The sequence below is a fragment of the Gekko japonicus genome, unplaced genomic scaffold (assembly GCF_001447785.1).
Source record: "Gekko japonicus isolate JY-2015 unplaced genomic scaffold, Gekko_japonicus_V1.1 scaffold1513, whole genome shotgun sequence".
NCBI lineage: Eukaryota > Metazoa > Chordata > Lepidosauria > Squamata > Gekkonidae > Gekko > Gekko japonicus.
Window position 1 is genome coordinate 238,492 of NW_015177059.1, and position 9,886 is coordinate 248,377.

Genomic DNA, 9,886 nt, shown 5'->3' on the forward strand with positions numbered 1-9,886 from the left:
ACCTGGTATTTAAGTAAGTAAAAGTCAAGAGGAGAAAAGGTCTTATTATAGTTGTCAATAACATTGAAGACAATTTAGTATTTTCAGTGAAGCACTGTGAGAATAATTCTTCTTGTATGTAATTAAGAAAGCATTTTTATTCTCAGTAATAAAATACTCTTTTGTTAAATGTTGGTCTTAATCTGATTCAGCTGTATCTCACACTGAAATCAAAGTCACATTCTAAATGGAGCACTGTTCAAAACTGAAAATCTCCCTCAAACACACACACAAAGCACACAAAACCTGATTGATCACTACTGAAATCACCAGTTTTTTCCTATTGCCTCATCATCATCATCATCATCATCAAATAAGCCTTGCTTAAGCAGGCAATATGGTGAAAAAAGTTAACCAGTAAATACCCCCATAATTAGTAACACAATTTCCCTCTAATACTCTCAAGAACACAGTAAAGCTTTTTATTGGTTGATTTTCAGTTACATTTAGGAGGAACACTCAAAATGCAATCCTATCAAAGCAGATGGAACATGTTCTGAATTTTAATTTTGACTGCTGGTCTTATGTTGAGATTACATACCTAACCTTAGAAAAATAATGAGTAAAAATATATAAGGGTGCAGGATCAAATTTCAGTAACATCAGTTTATTCCGATTTTGTTAAGTGTCTCCTCTGGAGATGATGTAGCAGAGAAAAAACCCCTCCATTAGTATTCCACAGCATCAGAACATAAAACAGGACAGGCATTTCCAATGGTGCTGGATTTCTCAGTGTTTGGTGAGGTAAGGATGTGTGGCTGATGCCAATATGGGGAAACCCCTATATAGTCACAACATTAAATGGCTATTTTTATTCCATGTTGTTTGATGGGGGGTGGAGCATGGATATGATTTTCATGTTTCTTCTCTTATGTTCCCAAAGTAGGAGTGCAAGATGCTTCATTTTAGAAGGTAACTGTAGTGCAAGCAGTACTAATTATTCAGAAACAGAATGTCCATTGCATACTCTGCTGCAAACTGAGCCATGTGTGCAAGTGTAGTTGTCTACAATCTGGATCTCATTGCTTCAGCACTTGCCATTCTGAAGCATAAGTATGTGTGTGTGTATATATATATATATATATACACACCTGTGCTTTTCACAGATACGCACCTGTGCTTTTCACAGATAGCCAACTTGGTGAACTCATACCATTTAGCATATGAAGAAGAGATTTGATTTATACCCCACCGTTCACTCGGAGTCTCAGAGCGGCTTACAAACTCTTTTTCCTTCCCCTCCCCACAACAGACACCCTGTGAGGTAGGTAGGGCTGAGAGAGCTCTTTCCAGAACTGTCCTTGAGAGAACAGCTCTGACAGAACTATAGCTTGCCCAAGGTCATCCAGCAGCTGCAAGTGGAGGAGTGGGGACTCAAACCCAGTTCTCCCAGATTAGAGTCCACACACTGAACCACTACACCAAACTGGCTCTCACACACCAAACTGGCTCTTTAAGTGCACTGATTTTCATTTCTACCCTTCAGAGTGAGATTAGCAACTCTTTCAAGTAAAAGGGATAAAAATTAAACAAACATGATAATACACAGACATGAACATCTGAATGTTGTTTATACACCCATACAGATCTGGGGGGGGGGTTTAAAAATGAAGCCTGCAAAATCAATGAAGTATATGCTATCCATTTCCTTTTCAACTGAGGAGATAATTGTTTTAAACAACGGATGCCATAACACCCCCCTTGAAAAATCAACCGAGTTTCTATTGTGTTTTAGTTCATGAACCAGAATGTTTGTTCACATTTATTGTTCCATCTCCCTGTCCCTCCCCTCAGTTTGCTACTCTTGCCTTTATCCAACAAAATGTAGATAGGTTCCTATTCCAAGGAGCATACCACTTTTCACTCTTTTTAAACCATTTTGTAAAGCACCATGTTCCTTAATGGTACAGTACAAAGTACAGTAATACCATTCTTAACAACTCTGTTGGAGTTTTTGCTTCTATGAGAAAGGGTCGGTGGAACTCCATGTTGGGTGGCAAGCTGGGGTACAGAGCAGGAGAAATAAATAGATCCCATTGGTTCACTTTTGTCTTTAGTGCTGGCTGATCTGGAGACAGTAAGATGTTCACTTTACAGTTCTATGTTTATCATCATGGGAAATATTGTTCAGATTTTCTACCTCAATTACCTCTATCTATTGCCTCTGTCTACTAGGCCAAACAAATAATTTCTAATCTAGTGCCAAGTGGGTTAACACTGGCAGAAAAGTCTAGACTGGGGAATTTTATTATTTTTTTCCAGCCAAAACACGAACCCCACAAGCTCTCTGTTATTGCATCTATATGTATAATGACTGGAACAGCATCTTAGTGAGTCACTCTATAGAGTTCGTGGCAGACCAATCTGGTGGCACTGATGTTTCTGCAGCATCATGGACATTAGATAAGAGAAGTGACAGGCAGCAAATGTTTGCAACAGCTCGATTCTGCAGACAAAAAAAGGAAAAGATTCATAGAATTACTAAATACTTGAAATTAGTATACCACTGTCGGAAAGCTTTGTCACTATACAATTCATGCTCTCCGACAAACTTTCCACTTCTAAGGCTCCTTTTATTTTTAGCTTCATTCCCATCTATAGAAAATGACAGATGATAGTATTAAAAGTATTTTGAAATGCAGAAAGATACACCTTAAGCTCAAGCATTAAGGCAGAGTTGAAGCTACTCTTAAATGTGAGATCAGAACCAAAACCTAGTGGAGGGAAAATGAAAGGCTTTATTTCAAAAGGTGTCTAGGATTAGGGCCTTCTTGCATAGTCAAACAAATTGTAAGAAGAATATGACTCTCTAAAAAAGTGGCAATGAGTGGAATCACAAGGCTCCCTTGCAAGTATAACATAGTTCAGAATGTAACAGGATTTGAAAAATGCAGAGGTGATCCTAGGCAAAGAATGCTGTACAAAAACTGACTTTTTCATCACAGTATTTGACAAGGAGGAGGGGAGGTTTCACAGTTGTCTAAGTACTGATAATAGGGCTACTCTTAAGGCCCTAGCACAGAAAAATCATATACAACACTTGAACATTTTCCTCAAAATTTATCAAATTTATGGAGGAAGGTGGAGGGGGAAAGGGAGATATAATTTCTTACGACAGAGCATTCATATATAATTTCTAACGACAGAGCATTCATTTGTGAAAAGCAAAATATGTCTCTGAAGGTGACTAATATGACACAGATTTTTAAAATGGAAAGTAACTGCACATGAAATCTGTGCATGAGAAAATTACCATCCATGTAGAGAATACTAAGGCTCATTTTACGTATCATTTTAGTCATAACAGTGGCGATTTATTTTTTGTCGATGCCAATCAAACATCAACTTTTTGTTCTTAGGACAGACGTACAATATTGGCTTATGAGTACTAACAGCTTTTAAGAAAGGAGGGAGAGAACAAGATTTGTTTAACACCAACTATACTATATGCATCCAATATGTGAAATAACAGCAAATGTCAGGAACATACAGTGCAAAAAAAATGGAAAGCAGATTGCAAGCTTTGGCGCTAGAGTGTGAGGGCACACACACACGGACACGCACACACAAACATACTTTTGTTGATTGTTAGTTGCAGTTTGACAAGTTGTTAAACAGAAAAGGTGGCACACATCTGTACAAAAAAAAAATCCCATACAGGAATGAGTTGCTTTTCTCATGCTGGTTTCTTATTTAGCACCCCTTCCCAATTTGACCACACCCATCAAACCCATTTATTATACATGTCAAGGGGCTATTATAATCAGACTACCAGTGCTAATTCTTCCAGGTCTCTGCTCTGTGGAACTACTAAAGATTTGAGCAGCATGCATAAATCATGTATAGTTCACTCTGCATAGTCTTTAAAACAAGCCAGTTGTGGGGGGAAAGGTGAGAAACATCAGCAAAGGGCTTTCAAAATACAGATCGCTGAGAGGCAAAGATCTCCTAGCAGAGGAGTGTGGATGACAAACTTTAGTTCATGAGCAGTCATGCTGGATGGAGGACTCTCCAAAGGTGCTGTCTGAAAGCTTTCCAATTCCTACAGTGGCTCTACGAGGCATAATCCAGGAGACACAATAATGTTAAGGCCAAAATGAATTCCTTTTGCAACATTAGTGGGAGCGTAATAAGATGCAGCAACATTTTTTACCAAGGCTCCGAGAGACACTGCTTTTGAGCTACTTCCACCCTAAGAAAGAAGCTATGCAGTATTTGCATGGCTCTCCTCTGCACTGAGCTCCTCTACCATTACAGCAGTGCTTTCCAGAGAGACAGTAACATGGTTAGAAGGATCCACCTACCTGCAGAAACAGAGGCACAGAATGCAGTTAAGCCCCCTGCCCTGGAGAACTGCACTTAACTGCATTCAAAAAGTCAGCTTGTGCATCGAAACCGTATCAATTTATGAAATGCTTGTTTGAAGTCTTCGTTGGACATGGTGTAGATGATGGGGTTGATCAAAGAGTTAAGGTATCCCAACCAAGTGAAAAAGTCAAAGATTGCCATGTGAAACCAGCAAGCATCTTTACAAACAGGCAACACCAAGGTGATGATGAAGAAGGGTAGCCAGCATACAATGAAGGCTCCTAAAATAATCCCCAAAGTCTTAGTAGCTTTCCGTTCTCTAGCAGCTGTCAACTTCTTTTTTTCCAGCAGGGCATCCGACACCTTCACTTTGACTTGATTCATATATACGGGAGATCCCGTTTCACTGGAAGCCTCGGAGGCTTTGCAGTTTATGGAAGCGACTGACGAAGTGGACCCAGGAGAATCAGTTATTAAGTGAGCTCGGGTTAACCTTTTGCCCATGTTCTTTGGTGTCTGTTTCAAAATCCGAGATCTGGCTTCCACGTAGATCCTTCCATACAGGATGATCAGTAATAGGGTGGGGAAGTAGAAGGCTCCCACTGTGGAATAGATTGTATACAAGATGTGGTCTGTGTTCACCACACAGTCAGCCACCTCTTCAGCTTTCGACTGGCGCCAGAATAAGGGGGGCATCGAAATGGAGATGGAGAAGACCCACACCAAAGCAATCATGCCTGCTGCCCTCTTAGGAGTCCTTTTGGTCGAGTATTCAACCGCATCAGTGATGGCCCAGTATCTGTCCAGGGCAATCACGCACAAATGGAGAATGGAAGCAGTGCAACAAGTGATATCTGAAGAGAGCCAGATGTCACAGACTATCTGGCCCAAGGTCCATTTTCCAGTCACAGTGTACATGGTGCTGATTGGCATGACAAGGATGGACACCAGAAGGTCAGTGACAGCCAAGGAAGCTATGAGATAGTTGGCTGGCGTGTGGAGCTTCCGAGTCTGGTAGACCGTGGCGATCACAAAAGCATTGGACAGCATGGTGGCCAAAGTGATAAGGGCCAAGATGAGGGTCAGGACAACCTTCCAGGAGAGAGGGGTGGCATCTTGGTAGGTGGCCGCTTCTTCACTGCAGTTCTGGGAATGGTAGGAGTCATTGGTGTGGAACACGCTCAGGCTGTCCAGAGTTTCCTGGCAGGCTCTCGGCTGCTCCATCCCTCAAAGGGCTGGGGGCTCCAGAGGGCTGCCAGGCTCAGCAACTCCAGACGGGCGGCGCCCGCAGAGCGCGCTGCATCTCAAGAGCAGCCCGCGCGAAAGGGCGGGCGGGGGGCTGGGCATGTGCGCGGGGCTCATCCAATGGGGACGCCTCCCGCGTCCCGACGGACCATGGCTCGCGCCGCCAGCCACCCGCCGTTGGCCAAAACCAACCCGGCGCTTCAGCACCTGCGGACGTCCCGGCAGGGCGACCTGCAGCAGAAGCAGCCAATACCGTGGTCCAAGCGACGACGCATCTTCCCGCTTTCCGCCCAAGGAGGCAGCCTCGGTGGAAGTTAGAAGCGGCGGCGGCGGCAGCTCCCCGGGGTCCTAGAGCAAAGTCGGCTTGAGGGGCTGTAGGGCGCGCCTCGCTTTCTGGGAACCTCCGCTTACCTTGCGCAAAGCCCCACAGACGACGAGTAACTTTCGCAGCAGCCGGACGACTGGGCTGCTCCCGGGTAGGCAGCCGCGCGACTGATCGGAGAAGCGCGCGCGTGTCTCTGCGCACAACGTGCAGGCGAGGGAAGCGACTGCCCAGCGCGCGGCTCCTACCGGGGCTATATATACCGCCCACTCGGCTTCCACTCTGCTCTGCGCGAGCCCGAGGCGGCAACTCGTGGCGGCACTCTCCCAGCGCTGACTCCCGGCCCTTCGCCACCGCCCCGTCTCTGTCTGCCCCCGCGAGAAGCCCGCTGGGTCCTAGCGCCTGCCTGAGACTTTGGCCACCGGCGCCTCAGTTTCCCCGCCAATTCCCACCCTCCCCACCGGTTCCTTTCGAATTTCTTTGCGGGTTCTTCGTCGTCGGCCCTGAAAAAGGAAAGAGAAAGGCCACAAATGTATCGCTAGGAAGGCTTCTGTGTCACCTGCCCCTAAAAACGGCAGGGGCAGAAATGACGCGAGTCAAAAGATGATGAGGCGCTGGGGCGAGTGTGTGGTGCGCGCGCGTGTGAATTAAGTCGTTTTTCCGCTCTCCGTCTTGCGCCACCCACCCTCCAGTGATGCCGACGAGCTTTGATAGAAACCAACTTAGTCTCATTGGCTAAGGCCGGTCAGATCCAGCGAGAATTAAGTGGCCACCGGCGTCTGCCTCTTTTCACCCTTTTCGCCACCTCCGCCTCTTCTTCTTCCTCTTCCTCCTCCGCCGCCGCCCCGGAAGGCTTGACGCTCCATGGGGCCACAATCCTGTGCCTGCGTGCTTGACCCCAGACTCCTTGGAACCCAGGGGACCTTCCTTCCCCCTCCAGGCCTGGGGCTCAGGTTGCTCCTGGGCTGTGGCGGATTCGAGTCAGCAGATACGACATGGACCTAAGAAAAGTGGCCAAACGTTTCTGGTTTGCCACCCTAGTCCACTTCTACATAGGAAGCACTGAAGGTCTTACTTCTGACTGAACATGAGCTCTCTCTCTCTCTCTCTCTCTCTCGCTACCTACTTACCTACTCTGTCTGTCTGTCTGTCTGTCTGTCTGTCTATCATCATGTCCCAGTGGTTCCTAAGATCAAACACAACTCACAGTGGTGAGTGGTGTGAACAACCTGAGGCGCGGCCCCATGCGTGTTTACACGGAACGGAAGGGTGCCCCAGTGAGGTCCATGGACCTTCCTTCTGGATAAAGGGTCACCGGATCTCAGTCTCAGTGTGTCCCGCGTTCCCGAAAGGGGTCGTTGGCTAAACAGTCTCTGTTCTCGCGAGCATTCACGTGACAGGTTTGATCGAAGATTTGCATGCAGTTTAATGGGGGGGGGGGGACCCGAGCAAACGCGAAGGAGACCACGGCAGGCGAGCTGGACTGATGGGGTATCCTCAGCCTGAGCGGCCGGAATTATAGCGAGGCGGCTTGGAAATGCTCGAAGGTCCCGGTTGACCAGGGCTTCCGATTTCGGTAACAGACGCTGGCGTGAAATGGATCGCCGTTATTTCCACGGCGGCATCCCGACCATCTGGAGTGGGCAGGAGAGAGCGCTCCGACTAGAAGCCCGGCGCTTGGATGGAGCGGAGCTCAGTTATTGTCATCGGTTTATTATGAAGGCGGGAAGTCCTCAGTTATGATCGTTAGAGCATTATTATTTTGCCAGCTCCCGTGTGGTTTGCTCGAAAGCCTTGATGATTTGTGTCAGATCGACACAGGCTCATTCTTAAGACTCGGGGAGATGTTCTTTGCTTATCGGACTGGCTGCGAGGATCCTGCTACCTGAACCGGGGAGGGGGGGTGGATCTTTTTCGATGTGATCGCCCTTTGGCTGATGTGATATATATATATTTTAATGGAGGGCCATCTTCCAAATGTCCTTATGATGCAAGTAAAACACACTGGCCCAACTTTCAAAGGAAAATGTGCAAAAGGTAAAATCCTGCCCCCAGACCAAATCCCTGGGCTCAGGTTTGCCCCCGAGTTAAACTCAAGGGGAAGCTGCAGCCACTCACAGCGACTGTGGTACACTTTATACGATGATACAAGTATGTCTTTGGTCGGTATCTAACAATGTATTACAAGAGGTAGCCGCTCTTTGAAAACAGGTTCTCTTGCTGACATTCTGAGATGGGTAATACACCGTAAAGACGTGCTTGGTCGGTATCTAACAATGTAATACAAGAGGTAGCCGCTCTTTGCATTGAAAACAGGTTCTCTTGTTGACATCCTGAGATGGGTAATACACCGTAAAGACGTGGAGTATTTGCAGAGGTATCTCGACAGCTAGTGTGGAGTGATAAAAGGGAGGGGGGTCTTGACTAGGACCTTGGAATCCTAAATTCACATCCCCACTCTTTGGGCCAGAAACTCTGTCAACCAGATAAGTCTCACAAAGTTGTGAGGACAACATTGGAAGGGGGACACACCCCACCTACTCCGTCCTGTGCTCCTCAGAGCATGGGCGGAATAACAGTATATAGACACAGACAGGTGTAAGTGCTTGAGGTGGCGAAGCCGCCCCTGGCTTCTCACGGAAAATCGATAGCACTCACGAAAGGTCTCTTCTTCGTCACGGCAGGAAATCTTTTGCCACCTGACCCTTGGGATTGCCCCAGCCCGTCTATCCTAGCTGCCTGTGCTTTTTGCCTCGGGTCACCCAGTCCTTAAGTCAGTCCGTCAGTCTCTGTCTCTCTGTCTCTGTCTCTCTCTCTCTCTCTCTCTCTCTCTCTCACACACACACACACACACACACACACAGACAGACAGACAGACAGACAGACAGACAGACAGACGTATCTCGGCTTGTTGCTGATGTTCTCTCCACCCAGATGGGAATTTTGTGCCACACTGCATTGTGAAGGCGTGCCTAGCTCCCCCTGCAAAGTTCTTGACAAGGCGGAGTTGTTTTGTTTGTTTGTTTAGATGCCGTATCCAGACTGCGACAGTCAGGACTTAGTTGTGCATGGTTAAATGATCACAGCCTTGCTCCACATTCCTAAACGTATGTACTTGGCAGTGTATCTCACTGGGTTCAACAGAACTTATCCCGTGCTGAAAACGGCACCATTCCTGCCAGATGGCAACTAGTGCCCTCCATGCGCAAGCACATTTATTAGGAAGTAAGTCTCACTGATTCCAGTGGAATTACGTGTAACGCAAATTTAGGAAACAATCCTGAGCAGGTCTTCCTAAAACTAAGTCCTATTTTACTGAGCAGGGCGTACTCCCGGGACAGTGTTTTTTATGATTGCAGCCTTGGGACCCCAGCCTTCTTTGAAGGTTTCATCTGCTGCGGCACTCTCAAGTGAATCCCCCCCCCTCCAAAAAAACCCCTCCTTTTAAAATGGTTCCATAGCGGAGGAGAAGTGTGCCCCGGCTCTGTATTGTAGGTAGCGTGGAACTGTCCAGCAAATCGAGCTCCTGAAATTGCCTTACAGTTTTTGTCTACACTTTGAGAGATTCACGCAGGAGAGTTGTGTGACTTTCAGGGATTTCTTACTGCAGCTGCAAATCTATGGTTGCAGATGGTCCGATCCTATCCTCATTGATTTAGAAAGCCTATGGGACTCCTGCAGCAATCAACTCTCCCGGATCACGAGCTACTGGTTTGGCTGGGGTTCTGTTTGGGCTTGTGGGTGGCAAGCCTCTCCTGCCCCCTAGGAATCAACTTCTAAGGTGTAATAGTTTCCCAGTACAGAGACAATAGACGTGTCCAGGATTATGCAGGACTGTCTAGTGTCCTTGCAAACCTGAGCCTTTTTCAGCAGTGATGTTAGGTAATAAATGTGTTGTGTTTTTTTAATGGGGCTGTTGTGAGAGGTACCTCAGTGATGTCTGTCTTACAGCATTTTAACTTCCCATAGTGG

General features: G+C 46.7%; 1 protein-coding gene across 1 annotated transcript; it reads right to left on the reverse strand.

The window, feature by feature from the left end:
* Positions 1 to 4,416: 4,416 nt before the first annotated feature.
* On the reverse strand, positions 4,417 to 5,571 carry HTR1B (5-hydroxytryptamine (serotonin) receptor 1B, G protein-coupled). Its single transcript, XM_015428162.1, has one exon. It carries the CDS (start codon positions 5,569 to 5,571, stop codon positions 4,417 to 4,419), a length of 1,155 nt encoding a protein of 384 aa, XP_015283648.1.
* Positions 5,572 to 9,886: the final 4,315 nt, after the last annotated feature.

Coding starts and splice junctions, on each gene's coding strand:
- HTR1B (XM_015428162.1), bottom strand. CDS start 5,571: ATGGAGCAGCCGAGAGCCTGCCAGGAAACTCTGGACAGCCTGAGCGTG.